The 27,870-nt window shown below is 34.9% G+C and overlaps 1 protein-coding gene across 2 annotated transcripts; it reads left to right on the top strand.

Moving 5' to 3' along the window:
* Positions 1-1,913: 1,913 nt before the first annotated feature.
* Positions 1,914-27,590, top strand: LOC147397885 (MAP3K epsilon protein kinase 1-like). 2 transcript variants are annotated; one of them, XM_086446960.1, is made up of 24 exons: positions 1,914-2,128; positions 2,262-2,396; positions 4,920-4,940; positions 5,445-5,518; positions 5,627-5,717; positions 5,800-5,883; positions 8,713-8,814; positions 8,949-9,080; positions 9,385-9,456; positions 10,259-10,362; positions 11,189-11,303; positions 11,484-11,894; positions 12,718-13,044; positions 13,135-13,179; positions 16,303-16,482; positions 16,648-16,731; positions 17,668-17,759; positions 17,870-17,953; positions 18,538-19,286; positions 22,015-22,403; positions 22,612-22,746; positions 23,271-23,671; positions 25,886-26,000; positions 27,203-27,590. In XM_086446960.1, the coding sequence occupies exons 1-24, from the start codon at positions 2,069-2,071 to the stop codon at positions 27,377-27,379; spliced, it is 4,179 nt and encodes a 1,392-aa protein (XP_086303086.1). In that variant the 5' UTR covers positions 1,914-2,068; the 3' UTR covers positions 27,380-27,590. The 2 variants fall into 2 exon arrangements, with proteins under 2 accessions (XP_086303086.1, XP_086303085.1); XM_086446959.1 differs by having other exon boundaries at positions 11,478-11,894.
* The last annotated feature ends 280 nt before the right edge of the window (positions 27,591-27,870 follow it).

Genomic DNA, 27,870 nt, shown 5'->3' with positions numbered 1-27,870 from the left:
GTTAGGAAATTTCCTTACTTAGTAAAGAAAGTGTTTTTCATAACATGTTCATCTTCTCCAACTTTTTTTTATAGTTAATGTCGTTCGCAGGCTATAATTTCATTGCTACATTAGATTTAATAAATAATTTTAAAAAGGAATGGGTAACGAACTTTCAAATCCTAAATTAAAATCTCAGGTGAAAAATAACTTCAAAAAAAAAAAAAAAAATGTAAAAACTTGAGATTTACAACCATAATTATGATTTTGAAATTATCTTTACTACCTCTTCTATATTGTGTGATTCATGCAAATAATGAATGGATAACGATCAATTTACTCTAGGGTTTTAATATTTATTAAAATGAGAGGTTGAAGATGATAACGGACTTTTAAAACAAAAAACTGAATATTTTTAATCTTACACCCTAAATTTGACGTCCTATACTAATTTTGATATTAGAGATCTTGATTGTTTTATTGGATTTTAATTGTAAGGTATTTTAGTCTTTTGACATTTCCTTATCTTCCCAAACGTGGGCATGGCTTAATTGTAAGGGTATTTCAGCCTTTTGACAATTAATTATTCTCTTAAAGCGTGATTTGTTGTTGGTCCCTCGTTAAGGACATCAATCAAGGGATCTAAGTCATCAATTTGAAAATTAGGAGGGGGGGGGGGGGGTTATCTCTAATATTCATCAAAAGGTAGGGATATGTCAAAATCACCCCCCAAAAAATCATGTAGCATTTGAAAAAATGTTTGATTTTTCAAAATATCATGATTAACCATGATTTAATTGATGATTTTTTGAAAAAATCATAGATTATTTTTGTATTTAGGATTTTTAAGTTTTAATTTTTATATAATATATAATATATATTTTTTACTTTTTAATTTATTTGATATTTTCTCGATTTTTTGTTCTTTCTGAAATCTTGATTCCAACCTCAATCAAGATTGGAATATTTCAAAGAAGTGCAATTATTTTCTAATTCCCCCACAAGACATACTCAACATACTTTCTTGATGTGGCATGTGTCAAAACCATAAATATTTCCTCGGGATATACAATTGCATATATTTATGGGGATCTACAGATGTGTACTCTGATGCATAAAATCTATGATTCTAACATATGCCACGTCAGGAGAGTATTTTGAGTATGTCACGTGGTGGAGTAACATTAATAATCATTCTAAAATGCTAAACTATGGTTAAAACTTTTATTTTTGTCTTCAAATAGTTTAAATGAATATCTAATATTCATTAAGACGAGAACAAAGAATGAGGTCAAAACACAATGTTTCGAGAATGTTTTAAATTAGAGTCATGATAATCTGATTACCCTGTGTGGCATACTCAATTGACTACCTAACATGACAAGTTCGGGAATCATAGATCTGTGCTCCTTGAGATACATAGTTCCCTGAAGATACGCATTTTTGTGAGGAAGTGCAGCCGTGTATTCCGATGAGTGCAGATCTACGATTTCGAACTTGTCACGTCAAGGTAGTCAATTGAGTTTGTCACGTGTGGGGTAGTTAGATCATCACTATTCTTTAAATTACTCAAGATTTTAAACATTACTTAGAGCTAATAATCACAATGAGACTCCCCATGGTAGTAAAGTCATGATCACGCAGCTCATCATCCCTGACCATATACTTAATCCACCTGGCAATATCACAACAAAATAACAATAAGAAGTATTTATTGGTTTGAAAAATGCTGGAGTGAGTATAATATTCACTGCGTTTCACACTATGATGACGTAAAGGTGCATATAGAGCCATAGATGCTTTTTCATCGAGACATGAGTAGAAAAATCTATGGTTTCAATGTGCTTCTCCACGTCAGCACAGTGTGAAATGTAGTCACTGCAGCCTGAATTGGTCTTTTCCGATACTATAAAAACGCTTCTGACACCAAAAGTTTCTGGTCCTTCGTCCCAGCCCCAACCCCTGGACTCTGGTCCGACCCGCTGGTTCTCGAACCGTTTTGGCAGAATTCTGGTTCGATTTTCAGCATATTAGGATATAAACTGGAGCAATTTCTAGGGTTTGCAACACATTCGATTTACAGAGAGAGATGTCTCGACAGGCTGCTACTACGCATTTCCACAAATCCAAGACTCTCGACAACAAATACGTGAGAAAGATCTTCGTTTTGTTTCTCTTCTCGGATCGTTTTGTTTCAATCCTTTTCTAGGGTTTCGTTTATCTCTGGTTTGAATCTTTGATTGTTGAATTTGAGGTAATTTTGATGGAATTTGGTGACGTAGATGCTTGGAGATGAGATCGGGAAGGGAGCGTATGGTCGCGTGTACAAAGGTCTGGACTTGTTGAATGGAGACTTCGTTGCGATTAAACAGGTTTCCTTGGAGAACATCGCACAAGAGGATCTCAACATTATCATGGTTTGCTTCTCACTTAATCATTCTACGAGTTTTTGAAATTTTAGATGTTTATATGTTCGTATCTTACTTGAATTAGCAAAAATAACAACTAGATGTAGTAAGAATTGCTTGGGAATGTGTGAAGAAAGCTACATTTAGACGTGTTGAATTATGATTTTGGTTCAATTTGTGTAAGTGTCCGTGTGTGTAATGGATTATGTTCAAAAACATATGGATAGATGAGGGTTAATGAAGCAAAGAAATTATAATTGAAAATTAGATGCCTGAATTAAACTAATTGGATTGTGATTCACACTTAGTTTTTGAGAAATCAGTTAGGAATTTAAAAGTGTCTAGTTTTATTGTGGATAATTTCATAAAATATGCATTCGTATTAAATATATGTCATTCCAAAACAACAGAGTTACCATTGCAACCCTTAGTTTGCATACTTCTGAGGAACTCCATGAGAAACAAACCTAGGTGATTGCTCAATGTACTTCTCATCGAGTTTGTGTAGAGAATGATGATAACTTGAATGGAGTTCAACTTTTGAATGAAAGAGAAAGTCTTGTAATTGTCATTTCCATATGATTGTATGTACCCTTTTGTTACTAAACGAGTTTTGGGATGATCAACCATGCCATTGGGAAAATACTTAACCGTATAGACCTAATAATACCCAACAATGCATTTTCATTTTGATCAGTATAACATTTTATAGAAAAAGGGTCAAAACAACCTTCAGATACAAAGCAAAGAAAAACAAGAAATTTAGGCAAATCATTTACCCCAAAAGACCGATATGATGGTGAAGGTACAAATATGAATATAAAAGGGCCATGGGTTGAATTGGGGCGCTATACATAAGCAAATGACACCTGGGAGCGCAGGCGGATAACACAACACTCAACACTCTCCCTCACCCATAAGGGTGGAAAATTCCTTCTAGGAGACTCAAACCCATGACCTATACGAACCTAACACTTTGATACCATGTTGATAAACCATTTACCATGGGGAAGGCGCAACTATGAATATAAGAGGGTCACGTGTCAAATTGGGGCACGATACATGAGCATGTGACACCTGGGAGCGGAGGCAAATAACACAACACTCAACAAGAAATAGGAAAACAATAAAGAACAAAACACGAACAATAGAAATATTTCTTTTACTATAGCCTTCTTTTGGTCAAAATGAGATTGTGTTCTCAAGCGGCTGGGGAAAATAGAAGACACAAAGATAACAAATGGAGAATATATGATTACAAATAATAGAAAGATGCAAAATAAGAAATATAATGGGTTGGGTTGGGTTGTGTCCGTGTTTTCCATTGCATAGTGCAAACCTATTGATCATATCTTTTTCTTTGAATTTAAACCTACAATGGGGATCCTTCCTCGGAAAGAGCTACATGAATACTGAGACGTTCCTTAGGTAGAGGGAACATACGTGGGCTGTGTAAGAGGATGATCATTAAGGTGCAATGACTTACTATCTTAGAGAAGAAGGAAATGGACTCAAATTATGTAAAATTTGCGAAGTCAAAATGTTTATGAAGAGTGGGACTCCTGTAATGTGACCAAGACGACGATGCCATTAGGAAGCCAAGGAATCATACTGCAATGTAGTTGATCAAAATAATAGAGGCCACCTGACTCATTATTATAATTTTTTTGAGATTAAATAGGTAAAAGATGAAAAACAATAAAGTGGATTAAAGGGGTAAAAGAGGAAATATAGCAAAGTTAGGGGAGGTGAAGAATAAATGAAATAAAGTGTGTCCCAAGAAACTATGGCTTGATGGAAGGGTATTATTAAAAAAAATGAGATTAAAGAGGTAAGGGATGATAAACAATAAAGTGGATTAAAGGGGTAGAAGAGAAAATATAATAAAATAAAGGAAATAAAGTGGGTCCCATGACACTATAGCTTGATGGGAGGTTTAACCCACAAAATTGTAGTTGATTGGACGTTTGTGTTACACACAACTATTCTACCTCAATTTTGTTTTATTATATAGATATAAATAATTTTTTTTCAAATTATTTTCTAATGCTATTTGTGGTGGGGCCTACTATTAGGTAATGCCACTGTAATTTTTAAAATAGTGGTAATGTTCCCCACCCTCACACAACTCAATACTGTTATTTGAGACCTTGCTTTGAACCATAGCTTATGGATCATGTAAGCTTTTAGTTAATTTCCACTCGATGTTCACTATGTTGGTTGAATGCAAGCTGCAGGTGGTTTAGAAATAATCTAATCCTCAAAGTGGCACTGTTTCTGTACTTGCTCCTGTCAAATGCAACCGTGGCTGATTAATTTGTCCAACAACACAGTACTTTTAAATTTGCTATGCTGTTGTGAAGTCCATTGCATTATATTTTACTTCCAGATTATGTACCTTCTGTTAGTGTTTATTAGTAGATTCCATTTATGTCGAATACTTGTTTCACTTGATTAATTAAATTGTCTAACCATCTGCCTCTTGCCTTGCAATACTCCTGTTGGTGCTCATGCTCATGTTCCATGTCTCAGCAAGAGATTGATCTTCTAAAGGTAATTCTTTACTTTTAATGTTGGATCTCTTTTCTAAATATTTTAGTTGCATTCATGGTAAGTATTCTATGGGTAGTCTTTCAGAAAAAGCCTAACAATGTCTTGTCAGTACATATGGTGCACACCAGGGGGTGGGCGACGAGTCTAGTTATGAAAATTGCTCAATCAGATCATTTTTAGCATTGGACCTGTCTCCTTTCTGTGAGAAAAATATGCTAAAGATCAAGAAGTCTCTTTTGAATGGATGGTAACTATCATCCGATAGGTTGATTTTTGACATATGTGATCTTCTACCAGGACCCATCAAATGATCAATCCCACCTCCGTGTATGAGCTGCACATTTACCAGTATACATTGGTAGCCAGTCCTTAGGATCTCCTTGTTTGAGCCCATGTTGCCTGAGTTAGCTATACTGGGTGTATATCCATGATGTGAATGTGCAGTACACAAAGTTTAGTTATCTTTAATGCTCCTGACATTCAACTTGTTATCATTTTCAACAGAATTTGAACCACAAAAATATTGTGAAGTATCTTGGTTCCTTAAAGACAAAGAGTCATCTTCACATAATTCTCGAGTAAGTATGCTTAAATTTATCCCATCACTATGCATATTAATAACCTCGTGAGACACTTTCCATTTTCGATAACAACGCATGGTAATATGACGAATGTTGTTCATGTAGGTATGTGGAAAACGGATCACTTGCAAACATTATCAAGCCAAACAAATTTGGACCTTTCCCGGAATCATTGGTGGCTTTTTACATTGCTCAGGTTTACACGCGAGTTTGCAGTAGACTTCAGTTTTTCCAAGGTTCAATTTTAATTCTTAATGTTGCTATTTCTCAATGAGCAGGTGTTAGAAGGCTTGGTTTATCTGCATGAACAAGGGGTAATTCATCGGGATATCAAGGGTGCGAATATATTGATAACCAAAGAGGTAATGTTGCAATTTGGTGTAACTGATGGATATGGCCAGTAGTGTTTTAGTCATTGTTTAGTGACCGACTCATTGATATGGCTTCTTCTACGCACATTTGGTTTCTTTTAACATATTTTCCTCCACTATTATCTCAGATCTATTTTTGCCATTCAATACTATCTAGAGCTATGTCACCTGTCAATATATCTGTCGTGAAGTATTTTCACTACCTCAATCTATGTCATGCTCGACCTTCTTCTTGGTTTATTAAGGCCTCAAACTTGCACCAAGACTCATTGATATGGCTTCTTCTATGCACACTTGGTTTCTTTTAACATATTTTCCTCCACTATTATCTCAAATCTATTTTTGCCATTCAATTCTATCTAGAGCTATGTCACCTGTCAATATATGTGTCTTGAAATATTTTTACTACCTCAATCTATGTCATGCTCGACCTTCTTCTTGGTTTATTAGGGCCTCAAACTTGCACCAAAATACTTCTTCTTACTAGTTCCAAATTGATCTTTGTTGTACATGCTCAAACCATTTCAATCAACTTTCCTCTTTTTGATTTCTTACCAGAGCTATTCCTGGACTCCCTCGAATGCATTGATTTTATAATCATGATCAGCATAGGTGGACCAACTATAGGTTGTACATCAGTGAAAGTTATATTTTGAAAGTCACCAAGGAGTAGAATATATGAGAATGACCACTTCGGTTGATAAATGCGTGACAAAGAGGTGCAAAACATAATCGAGAAACAAAAGAGTGTGGAAAAGAAAACGCTCTAGCAGTCAGTGATGATGAGTCTAAGGCTTTCTCCTCCTTGCACTAAGATGTCATTTTTTATTCCTCTTAGGGGCCATGTGTACATGGAAAGGTAGCTAACGGAGAGGTTGGTTGGGGGGGGGGGGGGATCCTTGCATTGTTCGTTTCACTCTTAGTTACTCACGATTTTGTTCTGACCCTTATCAGAGTTTATGTGGTGACACATTACATTGAAGTGCATATTTTTTTAACAATATGATGCTTACTGGAATTTTGGGTTCAAAAGGAGATTGAAGCTGTGACAGAGTTGATTAATTAGCATAATATCAGCAGTCTACGTGTGTTCACGGAACTGGATTATAGAATACGGAGAAGTCATAATGTTTATTCTCGGTTAAGTCCTTATTCTCCGCCGTGATTTCAAATGAATGTATTTCCTAATCATTTCCCAAGTTAGCCATCTAGGGTCCTAAAGTCCCATTTTAGGCGTCATTTATCATTTTGTCAGCAGCCCTTAACAAGATTCTTACGATTGACAACCTCATGCTTAGGGGCATTTTGTTCGTCGGTTGGTGTTACCCATGTAAATACTATTGAACACCTTCCTTCGCTGTGAGTCTTCCAGGTATTATTTCTTATCCTTATTTCAAATTTCTTGGGCCTTTCCTAAATTAGTCTCTATTTTCTTTCAATGTTGTCTGTTCTCATGCTTTGGGGAGCAAAGGAGGATTCATTGGAACCTAACCTTTGCAGTTTGTTGGAGCCTTCGGTGGGAGAGAAAAGGTCGAAATTTTGAGTGGAATGAGAGTTTTATTGCGAATGCAAATATTGCTATTTTAGGCTTTATTTTCATTTGGGTGTAAGGTTTTTAGATTTTAAGGGGTTTTTCTTTGATGATTTTTTTATTTAGGCTAGGGATGAGAGTGTGTTGTAAGTTGGGAGGTTTTGTTGTTGATGGATGATTGTTTTTCTATTTTCATTAGGTGGTCATCTTGACTGCCTGGTGCTTTGTATTTCGTTTTCTTTTGCTATACATTTGACTTGTAAAAAATGAGGAGATACAATAGAAGGTAGGAGAGTAGAGAGAAATAAAGGGAGAGTGAGTGAGACACAATATATATATTGAGTTAAACTAGTTGACCATAAGTCAAGGGGTTACATATTTTAACCTAGTTTCAACCATTTTGCAGCTTACTGAACCTAGGGGTGGAGCCAGGATTTTATTGTAGTGAGGGCAAACCATAATTAATGGTACAGTTGAAAAGCTTGAATATGAATAGTTTTGGGGAGAAATTCAAAGATTTTTGGTTGGAAGTTGAAGAAAAGGCTATTTAGGTATTTTCCAATTAGTCCAAGAGAGAAGGCCCAATCAAGAGACAATGTCATCTTCAAAAACTGTAAGGGGGCTGGGAGAAAAAATTGGAGGGAGGTGATGGGGTGGGGGCAAATAAGGAGGGAGATGAGTGAGTGGGGGCAAATGAGGCATGTATTAGTTGAAAATACAGGACTGTCTCAAAGTTCTATGGGGGCAATTGACCCACAAGCTCCTTACTAGCTCTGCCCCTGGCTGAACCTAAAACACCTTTTATATTTGGTAATTTGTTCACAATGGTTTGCATTTTGAGGGAAAGGGAGGATGGTTTAACCTAGTTTCAACCATTGTGCAAGGGATTTAACCTAGAACACCCTTTTATATTTGGTAATTTGTTTGCAATGGTTTGTTCCCATATATGAGTTACTATAATGAGAATCTATGTTATGATTGCCATATCCTTTGAAGATTGATGCGATCTGCCTAAGGTAAGCCACCTCTTGGTCTTTCGCATGAAATAAGATTATCTTTGTACATGGAGCCTCCTAAAACAATAATTGGAAAACTATTGGCTTCTGCTTCCTGTAACATTGCATATGGGTTCTCACTTCTTACTGCATTTGGGTGTGCATATGCTTGAATATTTGGCCCTTCCATTTGTTGCATTTGGTATTACGTTTGCTACTGTAGGATAAGTTCACCCATTCTATTCTTTGGTTATTTATTCAATGTGTCTCATTTAAGAAAATACATACTTTCAGGGCCTAGTTAAACTTGCTGATTTTGGGGTTGCAACAAAACTAACTGAGGCAGATGTTAACACACATTCTGTTGTCGGAACACCATATTGGATGGCCCCTGAGGTAATCTTGAAACTATTGGGTATCAATATCTGGGTTAGTTTCCATTAGTTTTAGTTGGTAAACATATTACAAATTCATGCATGTATAAGAACCAGTAATTCATACCATAAGATGTGGCCTTTTCACTGGTGCAGGTGATAGAAATGTCAGGCGTCTGTGCTGCATCGGATATTTGGAGTGTTGGTTGCACAGTGATTGAGCTTCTCACATGTGTACCCCCATATTACGATCTTCAACCTATGCCAGCTCTTTTCCGAATTGTTCAGGTTTCCTCACCAGTTTCTCTATTTATATCATTACTGTGGTCTCTATATCTTATGGAGCCATTAAGTGCTTAGCTTCTTCAGTTATTAATGACTAAAGTGACTTTCTTTGTCTGTTATGTGGAGTTATATTTCTGTTCTTCATCTTTTTGTGATTTTATGTTTACTTGAACTATCATTGTATTATTTATTTGGCATCTAGAATGAAGAAAATAGTTAGAGGAAGTTTATGAGATTCTTAACCATGGTATATTGCTCTGACTGACTATCCAATAAAACCACTTACTTGGACTTTTGTGCTTGTCAGGATGAGCATCCTCCCATATCTGATAGCTTATCCCCTGACATTACGGATTTTCTACGTCAGTGTTTTAAGAAGGTAAGGTAGTAGAAATATCAATTCAAATTTTTTGGATCATCTTGTCCCTATCTCTCTTGTGACCTTGAATTTTCATGGACTGCGCTTTCTTTCCTTCTGCTCATCTCGTGCAGATCTCATTATTGAACTGTGGAGGGCTTGAATCCATAGCTCAGTTGGTTGACATATTGAATGCAACCATGAGTTTGAGGGTTCACGTCCAGTTTACCCTTAAAAAAACGATATTGAACTGTGGGTCCATTTGTCTCAAGGAAAATTTGCATTCCGAATCATAAGTTTCCTAGTTCTTGTTTTTCATGTGTTAGTTCTATTGAAAAAGTTTTCTTTCCTAATTGAGTGATTTCAGAAAATCAACATACCATGTCTTAGAAGGTATGTTAATTTTCCAACTCAGTTAGACGCACCACCTCAAAATTGCTTTGCAATATGCCAAACGAATTGACTTTTTGTTCGTTGGAAAATGTTAGGAAGATGATTTTATTTTTTGCAAAAATATTTCATAATATGATGTGTAAATACACTTTCTTGTTTCTAATATTATATATATATTGCTTATTATTTATTTTTTGCAGATATTTTCCTAATAACAACTTGAGAAGTGGAGAGAGTAGTTTTGAAAATGCAAGAAAATCTCCCTTACTGAAAATTCATGAGAACATGATTCACAACCATGTTTATAAGTCCATGGAATACATTGGAATATTCACACACAATGGAATTAACCAATAAATATAGTTCATGAGTAGTAACTTTTAACTTATAAGTGGGTGTTCAGTTACTGAAATTGAGAAGTATATTTCAGGATGCTAGGCAGAGACCAGATGCAAAAACATTACTTTTGCATCCTTGGATACAAAACTCAAGGCGCGCTTTGTTCTCCCTTCGACAGACTAGTGGAGCAATGAGGTAGACCTCTGGCAACTTATAAACTATCGTTCATGGGTTACTTGTAGAGTGGGTATGAGTCATACATTATCATGCAGTCTCAATCATGCAACTCATAGTATCAAATCTTGAAATATTACTTTGTGGTGGGGGTACTTATGGACTGAGATGTTGAAATCGGTTAACGGGTTCGGTCTTGCTTGTGTCAGGTTTGGACCAATATTATAGGCCTGTGGGTCAGTACTGGCCGGATTCTGAGATACATTATGTAAATGAGATGTGCCCCGGCCTGGAATGTAAAACTCATTGGTCTCTCAAAGGGCATTAGGTAGCACCAGCCTGAAAAATAACTAGTAATATAGTTGGATTAATGAGCTGTCAAGAGATTCAAAATCCTCACCATTTTTCATATAAATAAACAAAAGCCGTATGAGTGGGGAGGTGATTGCTTTTGCAACCGCATGAGTAGTTCTTAATTGTTTTGTTTTAGTTTATTCTTTTTTTACTTTGATCGCTTTGTTCTCTCCCTTGGGGTTTTAGGTTATCTCGACCGCCCCCACTAATAAACTTTTTTCATCAATAAAAAAACAAACAAAAGCCAAGGAATGTGGGTCCAGCCTGATCCTGGTCATGAAACTTATTCTGTTTTATCTAGTGTTTCTTTCTTTGTTTCATATTCATTCCTAGTCAAAGTTTTTATCCAGTTTTGCTACTTGTGACACTTTTATAATAATATTTTTGATTGTGTTTATTATTAAGTTGGTAGTGAAATGGCATTTATATTACCAAATTACCCCTCCTTGGGACCCCAATGATGCACGTGTTTAACGATTCCATTTTCTTCCAGAAATAAACAGGAAGACACTTCTGTGGCTGCAAAGATTACAAATGGAGATGATCATAGCAGTGGTGAAAGCCCTTCTGGGGAGAAAATGCAAAGGGTTGCCTCCGTGTTTCAACCGGTGAGAACCTTGTAGGATTGAACCTTTTAATTATTTATTTTTCTACTGAATGATGCCATTTCCCAGGAAATAGGCATCTCTGTTGATTTTTTTCTCTCCTAAATATTATCCTTTCAGATTGAAAAATTCAAATTCTGTGCTGCATCATATTAATGTCTTGGTTGGTCTTTGAAGCTTCAGGAGGACTCTACCAAAGAGTTATTATTATCACAAGCTGTTGATATGGGCAAGCCTTGTGTGGATGATGATTCGAAGGGTAATCTTGTAAAGGAAGATTCAGATAATCCAAAAGATGACGATCTTTCAGATCAGGATCCCACCCTAGCTTTCTATGAAAAGTTGTCAATAAGAACTAGTTCAGGTAGGCTGTTGTCTACCAAAGAAGGGGCTCTTACGGACCCATCTGGTTCACATGATCTATCAAAAATGGATGATCAAGATGAAATGTTGGCGAACAACGAGGTTGGCTACACAGAGTCAAGAAGGAAAAGTGTTATGACTGGAGACTCTGAAGAAAAGGGAGGCTCTGTCCGGGATGAGAAAAAACTATCTGGCTTTGGACCAAAAATCCAAGAAACTAATCTTCAAAAGGTATAGTTCTATTATTTATGGTTGATTCCTCCAATTTATTTGTTGAGAAAGTCTTAGATTTTGTTGTCGGATGGACTATTTGTTTTGAGTTCCATCTCTACATAGGTCTTACATGAGAAAAGTTGGTCAGCTTGACCTTTAGGTATTTTCTTTATTTTTCTTCAAGCTATATTACACTTGATGGCTTGGCTTCTGTTTCGATGTTGATGAGTATGGGAGATTAGCGATGATTGTTTTCACACATCATAGAACCAAAAAGGAGAGGACAAATGTGTTTGCTTCTTTCCCCTAAGCTAGACATGTTTCCCATGTTCACAAAGCTTGCATTCCTTCCTATTGAGTATGTACGTTTCAGATCCATCACAGAATACTTCATGTTTTTTTTAAATTTTTTATTTATATAGAAATTTTGCAAGCTTTAGTTCAATCTTACTTTTGCTGGAAGTCACTGTTTCGCTATTGTCACAGGGGTCAGATATGATAATCTTACCTTTGAGTTATTTTTTTAAAATTATCTTTTAACCTTCAGAGAAAATTATCATTAATCAGTTGCACGCAGCTGTTGAGTATCTTCTTTATTATGTAATCCTGCTGATTTCTTAGAGGCAGGACTTTAAATAGAGCTTGCAGGGTGTGGAATTATGGTCATCCAGATTACTTTAAAGCTTCATAAATCATTTAGACTCTCTTTCTAACCTCTCGGGTTACATAACCTATAGCTTTAAATTATGCTTGACACATTTGTGCTTTTTCATACATTTGTTCATTTTTTCTTAACTAATTCTGAATCTAATGGATTTTTGGAATGACCTCTTCTATATAGGTTGATAAGGTATCAAATATTTCCGGAGAAGTTGAGCTGAGTATGTTCAGTGACACGCCAGGAGATGCTTCTTTGGATGATTTGTTCCCTCCATTAGACAGGAGTCAGGACCGTGCAGCCGAGGCTTCAACTTCCGCTTCATCATCACATATGAACCATGGCAGCGCAATTCTAAATGAAGCTGGAAAGAATGACCTGGCAACGGAGCTTAAGACAAGGATGGCTCAGAAACAATTGGAGAATGAAACAGGGCAGACAAATGGGGAAGATCTGTTGCGTCTCATGATGGGCGTTCTAAGGGAGGATGTAATTGATATTGACTGTTCGGTATGCTCTCACTATTATTGAGTTGATTTGGTACTATAATTTTGCATTCCTGACTTTGTCATGCATTGTTTATGTTGGGTGTTTTTACAGGTTTTTGATGAAAAATTTCCTGGAGGAAACCTTTTCCCACTGCAGGTTCATGGTTTTCCTTTACTATATATATGCACTTTTTCCTGTTTCAGAATATTGGTCTTATTTGCTGGTTTGATTTGTTATCCAACTGCTCTGATAGGAAGATACTTATCATACCTATCAACTGTCCAACATATGATGTATGATGTCCATTAGATTTAATGTAAGTACCAAAATAGCAGTCATAGATAAAATAGAGATATATAAATATAGTTAATGTTCTTCAAATATCAGGTAAATAGAAGATCATTAGAAAGATGGAGCCCTGTGATATAGATACCATTTAAATACTTCCCTGTGAAAAAAAGGAGAAAGTAAAAAAAAATTGTTACATACATACATGTATATACAATGTGTGAGAATTGATAAGTAATATTAAAATAAGTTTATTATAGATGATACAGTGGTTACTTGTATTAACATATTTTATATTCTTAATACTTGAATGCTGGATGTATTGCCTTGCTCTCGTGTCTTTTAGGTCATGACATTTTCTACTTACATTTTCTTTCATTCCCTTGTTCTAACTCTCACTCTGATCTTAGCTTCTGTACCTTTAAGAAAACTAACAATGGAGGAAAACGGAATTTCTCATTGTTGTTGGAAATAATATTATTCATAGGGGCAAATAAGATTTTTTATTTTTGATAGGCCAACGGTTTTTCATTAGTGACAGTAGATGAAGACAAAATTTGAACCTAAGGCTGGGGTATCTATATCCACAAACTTTTCCAACTTGCAAGGTTCTCAACAGCCACGAGATTCAGGTTCATGATAGCTCCCCACTCCCAAACTTAGTTCTCATACAACTTATTATACTGTGATTTCCTCAATTTCTTTACATCATGTTTGTTTCCAAACAGAAAATCTATAAAACAGAATACTAAGAATCAGTTATCATCAAAATGACTAACAAATTCATTTCAATATATGTATATATGTGTGTGTGTGTGAAAATTTATTTACACTTTTATTAGGTTGGAATGGATTGGACTAATGAGAAGTTGTGAAAAAAAAATGTTTCATAATTTGTAATTATTAGTCGCTTATGCGATCATATTTGAATGCCCTTAGTTATTGGAATGCTTTTGGGATCATATTTGAATGCCCATTAGTTATTGAAATGCTCTTGATAGTTTACAACTAAGTTTAAAGGATTAAAATTTCTTTGTAAAAAGCTTGATGAAATACTGAAAATCTCACATCCCATCACATTTCCTTCTTTTGTCTATTTCAAAGTCTACAATTATTAATAATATACATGGTCTAAAAAATCGTCCGAGATTGAGATGACGCACTTGAGTCACCTCGGTATCGTTTGTGAACAAGATGAGATGCGACAACCAAGATGTGCTTTCTTCTTCTTCTTTCCGTTTCACAAAAAATAAAAATAAAATAAAGATAACCTCAAAATTATCTGAGATATCGAGATGATGATGACTTATCTTGATATCGTTGTTGTCAGTGGCGCATCACAAAAACTGAGATTTAAAACCATTATTATATGTATGCGTATCACACATAATTATCAACACAAAAGAAGTGAGTTTGCCTAAATATTTGTACTTGGATATCTAGTAACTTGTCATTGAGAGATTCAATTTTTGTATTTGTGTTTATTTCTGTCAGTCTGGAAATGGAAATATTTCACAGAAATAGTTTGATCAGTGGTTAAATTGTTAACCAATCAACTACTCTTAAAGACCAATCTGTTGGAGAAGGGGAGAACTATGAATATTAGAGGGTCACAGGACTCTATTGGGGTTTGACACACCCTAGAATGGAGGAAAGTATACACTCAATACTCCTCACCCATAAGGGTGGAAATAATCAAACCTGTGACCCATATGAACCTAGTGCTTTGATACTGTGTTAACCAACCAACTACTCCAAAAGACCGATCTGTTGGAGAAGGGGAGTACTATGAATATAAGAGGGTCATGGGGTTTTACTGGGGTATGACACTCCCGAGAGTGGAGGAAAATGTACACTCAACATAAACTACTAAAATTTCATGAAAATGATAAAATTAACGTGGAAACTGATTGAAACTATATAAAATGATAAAATACACATGCAAACACACTTATAAGTCATCAAGCTATAACAAATAGCCACATGAAGTGTGAAGATGATGATCAATAGCATTTCACCATACACTATCTCATAAATTGAGATTCTGACGACCAAAAACAACTATATTGTTTTTTTTTTTTGATAAATGAAAATTTATTGATAAGAGGACAAGCAGTCCTTAGAAAGCGCAAGGAGCAAAGAAAAAAAAAACAGAAGAAAACAAAGGACCAAGGAAAACAAAAAGGAAAAAAAACAACTATATTGTACATGGAAATAAGAATAATTATGTCAAATTAAGTACATACGACTTAATATGCAGAATACTTGTACAAATGAACTACATACAACTTAATATGTAGAATCCAATGTAAGGAAAAAAATCTTTCCATACCAAACACTGTTCATTGCTGGCCGGCAGATACTATGTCTAATACTACGAGCTAAGAATACTTGTTCAAATAACAAACTATTGAGTGTTGCATTTAGGTAGTGAAAGCAAAAGCAAATATGAACACATTTGCTGTAACGGATGACATGGCTTTATAAAAAAAAAATGAATGGAGGTGACCCCACTAATAATATCCAACTAATTAGAACATGGGTGATTGTATTTGTTGCTAATATGCCTAGAATAGGACAAAAAAGAAGATGAGATATAAATGCTTAATCATAAATATTATTGGTAATTTACAAATCCTTTAAAAAAGCAAGTTATATATATAAATTTTTTTTTTTTGTTGCTATTGTTACAAATTTTATCAAAATTTTTGGAATATGATTGTTAAAAAAGAATATTTCGGTGGAAATTTACTGTTTATCAAAATATTTGCACCAAAATCTTGCACTTTTATAAGAGAAATTTGATCAACTCTGTCAAAATTTACTATTCAACAGAATATTTCATGTGGAACTTAATTCCACTGAAATATATAAAGAAATTGTCAGTTGAAATTCCAATCGAGCATTACGGAAATTGATATATTTCAGTATATGTCATGGAAATGTGTTGAAATGTGATACAATGATTGTCACGTTTTTTTGTTTGTGTAGGCTGTAGAATTTAGTAGATTAGTTGGGACATTGAAACCAGAGGAACCAGAAGATGCCATTGTATCTGCATGTCAGAAACTTATAGTCTTCTTTCACGAGCGTCCAGAGCAGAAAATTGTTTTTGTTACCCAGCATGGCTTGCTACCTCTAATGGATTTACTTGAAGTTCCTAGAAATCGTGTATGTATGCTCTTTTGAGTTCTTTATCCTCTGGCTTGATATTCCAGTTTTTTATCTCTTTTTTTCCTGATAAGCAAGGTGGGCTTGATGTTCCGGTTTTAATATATTGCAGTTAAAAAAAATTGAAGAGCCAAGTATGGTGGTATGACTGTCTTTCTGTTTCAGGTTATATGTTCAGTTCTCCAAATTATAAATCAGATAATCAAAGATAACACTGATTTCCAGGAAAATGCTTGTCTTGTTGGCCTGGTAAGTACACCATCCATCACTTGGGTATTGTTCGATCAGGAAGTTCACATGCTTGAACTTCACCTTTTCCTACATATTGGTTTATAGGAGTTGGATGGCTACTGACAAAACTGGATTCATTTGATCCAAACCATCTATTTTTTGTTTTAAATATTTTAAACACTCTTTTTAGATTTCAAAAGAATGTGAAGGCCACATAAGATCTAAAATTAGGTCCATTATCCTCACTTGTATCATTATTCCTATAAAAAAAATTGCATCATCATTGGTTATCATCATCTTCATCAGTGGTCATATTCTTTAACTAATGCATCAAAGTCATCCTTCGTTTTTTTTTCCAATTTAAATGCAGAAATTATGATTTAATCCTGAAATTTACAAAAGTCATGTCTTCTTGAAAAAGTCATGATTATTAAATCAGTGAAGGTAAAAGTCACGATTAAATCGCAATTTTTGCGTTTAAATTGGAAAAAAACTAGTTAAAGAATACAACCCTTGATGAAGATGATGCTGCAATTATTTTTGTAGGAATAATGATACAACTGAGGATAACATTGATTTTGATGATTTTGACCGGTATAATGTAAACCTTGAATATGTTGTAGACCTATGGTTTATTTATTGTGGATGATGGATGCTATCAGTATAATGTTCTGTGATTTATTATTGTAATTTAATACGAGATTTGATGATATAGTGTGATAACAACACCTGTTTGGGATAATTACATGGCCCTAAACCTAGCTCGATTTTTTCCTGATTTTACCAGGTATTTCGAATTTTTCCGTTGCCAACTTATTCCCAAACCCTGACTTAGTGACTATGTCCACGACTCATCCTCAGTCACTGGAATTTTTTTGTTCTCTTTTTCTTTTCGTCGGCGCATTTTGGAATTGGAACATGTTTACAAATGTTTTCGTTGTAAATTAATTACAGATTCCTGTTGTGATGAGCTTTGCTGTACCTGATCGTCCCCGTGAAGTTCGTATGCAAGCAGCTTATTTCTTGCAACAACTTTGTCAGTCGAGGTTTATATTTACCCTATGTATTTTCTGGTCTTGTAGCTTTTGTCTGTATACATCAGTTGTGTTGGAAATTAGTGAGCAGGTGTTAAATTATGGTAGCTTCTTTTGTCCAGCTCCTTGACTCTGCAAATGTTCATTGCTTGCCGGGGAATACCTGTTTTGGTTGGTTTTCTAGAGGCTGATTATGCAAAATACAGGTTTGTACTGCACTCATACCATTATGTGCAACTTTATGTTGAGAAGTACTTTGTATCTATGATGTACATGTGGCACACATGATGGGGATCTGGGCTGTCATTCAAATATTCTTAAAAGATTTTGTTCTTTGAGAATACATGGATTGAAAGGTCCTATCCTTAGGCTTTATAGACTTTTTTCTTGATTGTCTGTGTATTGGATGATTGGGATGCCCCGTCAACTCATTTTAGGTAATGGGATTGTCTTTGGTGGGAGTTATTGGATCAAGGGTGTCGACTTGTACATTTGCACTTGCACATGTACAGCACAAGTAGGTCAGGCATGAGGATGCCATAAGTATTTGGGTTTTGTTAACGTGTGCCCTAAGGGCACATGTTAAGATGCATTAAATACACCTTGGAAATAAGCATTTGAGGGTAGTTTTGGTAGATTTTTTTTCTTTTGAGGCTATTTTAGGTAGTAAAAAATAATTTGGAGGTGTATTTAATGCATCTTAACGTGTGGGATGTGCAGTAGCAGAATTTCATTTCCTATTTTCTCTGTCCTCTGTATTTATTGTTTAGTGTCTTCTACCTCTCTCCAGGGAAATGGTTCATCTTGCGATCGATGGTATGTGGCAGGTATTCATGCTACAGCGTTCAACACCAAGAAACGATTTCTGTCGCATTGCTGCTAAGAATGGAATACTTATTAGGCTCATCAACACCCTTCACAGCTTGAATGAGGCAACTCGACTAGCCTCTATATCTAATGGTGGTGGATCTGTTCCAACTGATGGTTCTGCTCCACGACCGCGATCCGGCCCACTAGATTCTAGTTATCCTATTATAATACAGGGTGAAACACTGGTTTCCGGTTTGGGTCAAACCGATAATGATAGGCTTCAGTCAAGTCATACTGTAGTAGAGGCTTCAGCAGGAAGTCTGGATAACATCAGGAATTCTTCAACCAATGAAGCGGCAACTACTTTCAAGGATTGGGAACAGTTGGAGTTACGAAAGTCTGATCCTTCTCGAGTAGAAACTGATGTTCTCAGGCAGCAACAACGAGTCATTAATTCTGCTAATAGGGTATCAACTGATAAGCCTCCAAAACAGATGGAACTTGCATCAAACGGATTCCCTAATACACAAGTTTCTCAGCAAGATCAAGTTCGACCTCTTCTGAGCTTGTTAGACAAAGAACCTCCTTCTCGACATTTCTCTGGTCATCTTGACTATGTGCGCCATCTCTCTGGATTGGAGAGGCATGAAAGTATACTGCCTCTGCTACATGCATCTGCAGAAAGGAAAACCAATGGTGAACTAGATTTCTTGATGGCTGAATTTGCAGGTAATCGGTTTTGTGTTTCTCTACCTTGGCCACTTTGTTGTGTTACAAAAGTGGTAATTCAAGCTATATATATATAACTTCAAGTTTATACATTTTAACTTTTATCACTTTTCTGATAAGATGATATTGAAGTCATTGTTCAAAAAGCATTCCTTGAGGCATAGTGACAGTCAGGGTTCGGGAATAATTTGGCAAAAGAAAGCTGCCGAAAAAATTGGCAAAAGTCAGGAAAACATCGGAATAATAATAAAAAATTGTTTTAACTATAAAAAATGTAAAAAAAATATGTATTTCATATATTAAATGATAAAATAACACCTATATAATATTAAAAGTAAAAACAGTTTGATATATATATATATTTTTAAAATCGTTAATTAATTGTGATTTTTATTTTATTTTTAAATTAGAGAATTTTTCAAAGGCTTGACGACTTTGTTTTAAAAAATTATTCGTTATTTAATCGACAACTATTAAAATCATGATTTTTTTAAAAAAAATCGCAGATTTTTATCGCTATGCCTTGAGGTTCCGCAATGAATTGAGGTGTGACCAATGGGTTGTGCCTTGAGGGGCTCAAGTCTTGACTGGAATATGTAGTGCTTTTGCCTCAACCTGTAGATATGTAAGCCTCTAGGCACGTTGATGATTAAGCTACACTGTAAAATGGCCAGTTGTTTTCTTTTTAATTCTCACTTCTTTTCCCATAATTCCCTCCACAATCATGTTTAATATGGTAATTTAGATCAAATTATAAAGAGTAATAGAAAGTTAAATGTATTTGTATTCAGTTAAATGGAAATAAGTTGTCAGGGATGTCATGTTATCATTGGACGAATCTTTGTGGGAACTTTTTAATAGATCTATTTTTATTGCCAACTAAATTTTTACTAAATGCTGTGAGCTTTTGGAAATTTTAGAAGAAAAATATTATTTTTTAATATTACAAATCTGTTTTTATTTTTATTTTTATGAGAATATAGGAAGCAACCTACATCCTCTCTTATATATACTTGAAAGAATTGAATATGAGTGAGACTAGGAAACAATAACCTTGTTTTAATTAAGGCATTTATTTTCTATTTTAGGTAGGAGCCACTTTACAAGATAATGAGGAAGTTTAGCATTTTTTTGAGTTTATTTTTATTTTTATTTTAAATAGAGGGAGATGTGATTAGAAAGGAATTTAAAAAGATTCAATGGGATTTATTATAGAGATATGAACTTTTAATTAAAAAAGAACTCGATTATGTTAAGCTGACTGATTAGAGATAAGTAATACTATTTTAAGTAGGACCCACCTTAGAGAAGAACATGGGATGGTATTTTATAGAAAAGTTCAGTTGGGGTGGCATAGTGTGGAGTGAAGGTGAATAGATAGTATGCCAAATGGCGTAGAGAGAAAACTGTGGCTTGAGAGCATTAGTTTTGTCATCATCAGCAAAGCCTTAAATCAAAAGTTTGAGCACCAGCTATGTATATTAAAAATATTTGTATGTGAGTTGATAGCATAGGCAAATTCTGGAAAATGAGCCAACTTAGCACGTTTGCTTGATATGTAGTATAGATTATATTATTGTTTATAATATACAGGTATTGTTTAACTGTTTAATGCTGATGATGTCTATATGTATTATGTATTGGCTCAGAATTGTCAACCATCGATGGCTAATTTTCCTGTTTTCTTTTTTATTTGTACAGTTCATCCATTTTTTAATTTTATTTATGATTTTTATGTATTTTTGGTTTATATTTTATTTACTTTGAAAGTTCGAAGCATACGCTTCTTTCCCTCTCAAGAATTGCTCCCCTTCATAAAGGAAAACCACCTCATGTACACCTCGTGCAATTAAAACATTTGAAATTATACCTTCTGACCTTAAAATATCAACCTGTTGTTGGGACGAGGATAATATATCATAATATTCTTGATGATTTTTTTTAGAATGTTTTTCCTTTTTTTTTGATAAGTAGACCAATTATATTAAAATAAACTGACTGGATGAGTTAACCAGCCACAATAAAAAAGCAATTTACATAGAATCAAGAATACACTGTTATTTTGAGCACAAAGAATCCCATCTAAACACAAATTCATAAAAAAACACCCCTTTGAAATCCGAATCCAGTTTGCTCCAAGAGAACATGAAACCTAGCACCTCCAAAATAAGATCTTGGAATTCCAATGCATTCCCATTGAAAAATCTTCGATTCCTTTCTCGCCACATTACCCAGCAGACGGCAAAAGGGGCAATGGACCATAGGTACCCTTTTCCTGCCCAAGAATACATTTTGGTTCCACTCTTGACAAAGTGACAGTACTGAATTTGGAAACACCCACGAACAATTAAAGAGTCCCAATAAATGAACTCAAAGTTTACGTACAAGTGTACAATGAATCAAAATGTGAGAAACCGATTCCCCACACCCTTTGCACATGAAACAAAAATTTAGCCCAACAAAGCCCTTGGTCTTAAGATTATCAACTGAGAATTTTACCAGAAGCCGCCAACCAAATAACGAAAAACAACTTTGAGGGAACTTTAAGGCCCCAAATGGGACCCACTGGAAAGGAAGCTTCGATCATTTTTCTTATACATTATTCCTTGGTTGTTCAAGGTGTTGTATAAAAAAACACTATTCCTTTATAATCGGTGGCAGCTTTTGTTGCCACATCATATATTCATTTGATAAAATGTTGCTCAACCAATCATTCATGGTTTTACAGAGGTTTCTCAACGTGGAAGAGAAAATGTAAATCTTGACTCTATGCCTAGAATTTCGCATAAGGTAGCAAATAAGAAGATGGGACCACCGATATCTCTTGAGGGAGCTGCTTCAACGTCTGGTGTTGCATCTCAGACAGCGTCAGGTGTGCTATCTGGTTCGGGTGTCCTAAATGCTAGACCAGGAAGTGCAACATCGTCCGGGTTACTTTGCCATATGGTATCAACATTCAACGCTGATGTGGCTAGGGATTATCTTGAAAAGGTGGCGGACCTTTTGCTTGAATTTGCCCAAGCAGACACAACTGTAAAATCTTTCATGTGTACCCAAAGTTTGCTCAGCCGTCTTTTTCAGATGTTCAATAGGGTTGAACCTCCTATTCTTTTGAAGGTTGGTTTGGAGATTCACTCGGTATTATTATTTTTTTATTTTATGGATAAGCTGGATTTGAACCCACGACCTCAAAGTTGCTTTGCAATGTGTCAAACCAACTGAACTATCGATCTAAGCCCTAATTCACTCGGTATTATAGAGGTTCAGCGTTCTCTATGGGATTCTGACTCCATCATATGATGTTGCTGCTTTTGTTTTCTTACAGTTGTTGAAGTGTATCAATCATTTGTCGACCGACCCAAATTGTCTAGAAAATCTTCAGCGAGCAGATGCAATCAAACATTTGATCCCGAACCTCGAACTCCAAGAAGGGGCTCTTATATCTCAAATACATCATGAAGTGAGTCTTCTTGAGTTGCACTTTGTTCCTAGCCCAAATGTACTGTTGGTATTATTTTCCATGTAAATGCTAATTCTTGTCCATGGCGTTTTTTTCCTTTTAATTAATACATTTGCAAGTGTGATGAGTGTGCTAAGCACCACTATGTGGTGAAACTTCTGTTCGAGCTAGCATCTGCATAATCACTTGAAAAGTGTTAACACCGCACATTTGGTGTAAACATTTGTTGTTTAATCTGAATTTAAAGTAATAATTACAGACTTTTACTATTCTCAGGTCAAGATACCTCAATCTGGTATGTAGGATAGTGGTCATACTATGATGAAAATTTCTATTTACATGGTCCACCATGCAATGATATGCTAGTTTCTCTCTGAACTCTTTGAATATTGATGTTAAAGCTATTTGTTTGAAGTTTATTGTGCCGTCGAGTTATTTTTGGCATGGAATCCAACTCATGACCTATTTAATTGATTTATAAAAGTTGAATTGGGATGCTTTCTGACTGAATTTCATTGTTTAAGGTTCTCAATGCACTCTTCAACCTATGCAAGATAAACAAAAGGAGACAAGAACAGGCTGCCGAAAATGGGATTATTCCACACTTGATGCATTTCATCATGTCAGATTCACCCTTGAAACAATATGCGTTACCTCTACTCTGCGATATGGCTCACGCATCGCGTAATTCGAGGGAGCAACTAAGGGCTCATGGTGGGCTTGATGTGTACTTGAGGTTATTGGATGATCAGGTGTGGTCAGTGACTGCATTAGATTCTATTGCTGTTTGCTTGGCACAAGACATCAGGAAAGTAGAACAAGCGTTACTGAAGAAGGAAGCAGTTCACAAATTGGTGAAGTTCTTCCAAGGCTGTCCAGAACAACATTTTGTTCACATATTGGAGCCATTCTTGAAAATTATCACGTAAGTTAACTTTCATTTGTCTGTTTTCTTTCTTTTTTCTCATCTCTATCTGCTAAGCAAGGTATTAAATTTCGATTTCGGTTAGTCTGGAAATGGAAATATTTCGATGAATGTGAAAATGAGTACAATTTTTGGAAATGACAGAAATAATGATGAAATTTTCATTAACCCTGTAGGAAACGATAAAATAGGCATTAAAACACACTCGTTTAAGACATCAAAATATAATAAACTACCATATGGAATGACAAATTGAATATCAACAACATTTTGCCACACACATGTACCATGTATGGAGAGGCTGACAGTGGAAATAAGAACCATAATGTTGCATTAACTACATACAACTTAATATGTAAGACATTAAAATGGAGAAACTATTAAGTGTGGCATTCATGTGTAATTATATTTCTTTTATTTTTTGAATAAGTATGAATAAATGGCTAATGTATCCAGCTAATTGAAACATGGTTGATTGTATTTGGGCTTATATAAATGTACTAATATGCTTAGAATATATTAAAATAAGATGATATAGATAACTAACTAATCATAATTCATTTATACTAGTGGATGAATGTTCTTTGCAATTTTTATTAGTAAATACTATGTGTAATTTACAAGTTCTTTCTAAAAGAAATTTTAAGTTTTTTTTTTCAAAAAGGAAAATATTTTGGTTGAAATTTACTGTTCTTTGAAATATTTCCCCTGAAATATTGCATTTTTATACCTAAAAAATGATAATTTCGCCCAAAATTCACTATTCATCGAAAATATTTCACGAAATGAATAGTGATTTCCACCGAAATATATACAAAAAGCTGTCAGTTAAATTTCGTGTCAGAACTTGTGGAAATGAAAATATTTCGTGGAAATAAGTCAAAATTTAATGCTATGCTGTTAAGCATTCTCATTCTTTTAAAAATATTGAAGTGTACTGTTGAGTAGACTGTTGGAATGTTTTACCAATAGCGTAGCGGTACATGTAATGTAGAAGCAGAGAAAGGGTGCGGAAGCAACAACTTTTTTCTTTTTTGATAAGTAAAATTTAGGGTAAATTACGCTTCACCCCCTATGGTTTGGCATAACTCTATGTTGACCCCCTAACATTTTGACAATTGCACTTACCTCCCTATAGTTACCTAATAGGTTCAATTAACCCCCTTTCGTCAACTTGCCGTCAACCAAACAGTTAAAAAATGATTTTTACTATCTACAATGACAATTATATCTTTTTAAAAATGTTAATCTTTTTTATAAACAAAAATATTCCTGTGAAAAAATGAGTTATACTTGTAAATGCTTAGACAAGGACATTTTAAATTTTAATTTAATTTTTTTTAATTATAAAAAAAGATAAAGTGAGAGTAAAATAGTAAAATAACATCTGAACTTTAACAACGTGTGAAAAGGGAGGTAGGTGCAATTGTCAAAATGTTAGTGGGTGAACATGGAATTATGCCAAACCACAAGGGTCAAAGTGTAATTTACCCTAAAATTTATTGATAGCAAAGAAGAGAAGAGAAATACAAAGGTGGTTGAGAAGACCGGCCTACCAAAAAAGGCAAAAAGCCAAACCTCAACCCTTATCGGCTAGCATAACACTCTCTCCCCTTTTCAAAGTTCAAACACGTATTCTCCTGTTCTAAATAAGAAATCCTCAAAGAAAAATCCACTAAACTCGATAAAGAGCTTATAAAGATAAGGCCTAAAACAACTATAATAAGATCAAAGAAAGAGTTTTCCTTCCACTGAAAGACACACCCGTCCTTCTCTTTCCACAATCACCAATATACAGCAAGATCTCCTGTGCTAACTATAACGTGATTTGATGATTCTATGTCCGATCGATTGTCCTCTTCTGTAGTATTTACATTCCAAAAATGGTATATCTATCTATCTATCTGTATTCTTCTGTAGTATATCTATCTATCTATCTATCTATCTATATATATATATATATATATATATATATATATATATATATATATATATCAGATGATAATCATCTGATTGTTACAACTTTTGACCTGGAAATTTCCTAGGTGGAATACATCGAATTTTGCACTCAGTGTTTGTATGTTAACTGGTTTTTATGGCATCCCTATGGGAAGATCTCTTCTCTGTTATGGTTTATAAATTGCTGTCTTATTTGTCAAAGTTGTCATATGATTATTGGATAACTGAATTAGAGGTTATAATGTTGAAATGCAGAAAATCATCCCGAATAAATACAACACTAGCAGTTAATGGTTTGACACCTTTACTCATTGCAAGACTTGACCATCAAGACGCTATAGCTCGCCTTAATCTTCTCAAACTAATAAAGGTGAGTTTAACTAATTTTTCCTGTATTATTTTGTTATGCTATGTCACATATATCTTATATTATTTGTGGCATGTAAAGATTTTGTTTAGTATAGAATCGTTGGCAGAAATTTTTGTTAATATGCACTTAAATGAGTTTTTCAAACATTATGTGGATATGGTTGAGTTGATCTATTACATTATGACCTTCATATTATTAAAAGCACTGCACCCTGTGTAGAGGCTTCTTGCAACTAGGTCTAGATACAATGGCTAATTTCCTTGGTTTGGGAGCAAAATTTATTAGTTGAAAGTGGAAAATTCGATTACAATTTTATACAAATTTCTGTTTTTTTTACTTGAGATTATTGACTCAGAATCACATCCTGGGCATGAGCTCGAGAAGTTTGTGCACGTCTCAGCAGGATGTTTAATGTTGAAATCGCATCAAATGACTTTTGACCAATGGAGGCTTGAACCTGCCTACTGAAGCTTGAGATTGATTCATACTCATGATCCATGTGGCCACTTAATATGGTGGCTTTGAGCTTCCATATGATTAATTTTCGTTGTATTTTTTATTTATTGGTATGAGGTTGGTGGTTTGCAAATGAAGTTAGGTTCAAAGGGGGTTTGAACCTAGGACGTGGGAATGAACACTCCACATGTCTTAGTAAGGTCTTTACCACTTAGGTAAGTTGTCACTTTAGTGTATTTTAGGAACAGCCCCCTGTAATTGGTGATGTAAAGTTTACCCCCTTGCAAAATGCCAGATTAGGTTTGCCCCCCCTTGACCGAAAGTCAACGTTGCTTTTTCTTGATGATTTAATGGAGAAATTTTGTTTTTTTTTTTTCTTCCAAATTTCGATTTAGTAATTTTAGTAGTTGATGAGCATTTGAAGAAAAATAAATAAAAAATTCATCGTTAAATCATCGAGAAAACACAATGTTGACTTCTGTCAAGGGGGTAAACCTAATATCCCCAATCTATCCAGTATTTCTAAAATACCCTAATTTTCAAGCAAGTGTTGGTATCACAGATTCCAACCCATTGGATCTGGGAGTGTCCTTGATGCAAAGAATCGAATACTCTACTGCTTGCACTAGAAACATTTTTAATAACATGAATTGCATACCTAGCTTCCGAACCCTGAAACAGCATTTAAGGTGGCTAGCAAGTAGTGAGTTACCATATATTCTCACTTCTTATTACATTAATGTCAGGCTGTCTACGAGCACCATCCACGGCCTAAGCAACTTATTGTGGAGAATGATCTGCCTCAGAAGCTTCAGAATCTGATTGAGGAGCGCAGAGACGGAGGGGGTTCTGGACGTCAAGTCTTGGTGAAACAGATGGCTACTGCATTGCTTAAAGCGCTTCATATCAACACTGTTCTGTAAATTCAGGTGCCCTCACATCTGCTTCTGCTTCTGCTTCCTTCTCCTTGTATATTTGTTTTATTAGAAAAGAATGTAATTAGATTTTGACTTTTCAATTTTTTTTTATTTGTGTGCTCTCTCTCAAATGTATACCGAACAAGATTGGACTAAGCTGTCCGATTTTATATGGAATGTTGGGTCTGAAAGTAGTTTTCAGATTTGGTTTTGGGAATCTGAGTTTGCCAACTGTCTTTTCTCCCATTACTTTAAATCTTGGCTCAGTTGTGTTGTGTATCATGGCTAATGTTTTTCACAGTTTGCTAATCTCTCTCGACAAATGTTTTATTTCAACATGGAATTATGCCAAACCACAAGGGGTCAAAGGTATATCGATTCTTTTTTTCTTTCAACTTTAATTTAATCAGTAGATCGGTACTCTTTTTAATATAAAATCACGAGAGTTCCCATTTGTTGGATTGGTAAAGACTAGCAGAGTTGCCACATAAGTATCC

The sequence above is a fragment of the Akebia trifoliata genome, chromosome 7 (assembly GCF_017979445.1).
Source record: "Akebia trifoliata isolate Shusen 1 chromosome 7, ASM1797944v1, whole genome shotgun sequence".
Lineage (NCBI taxonomy): Eukaryota > Viridiplantae > Streptophyta > Magnoliopsida > Ranunculales > Lardizabalaceae > Akebia > Akebia trifoliata.
Note: the sequence above shows the minus strand (reverse complement) of the source record. Positions and strands in the feature narration are given on the sequence as shown.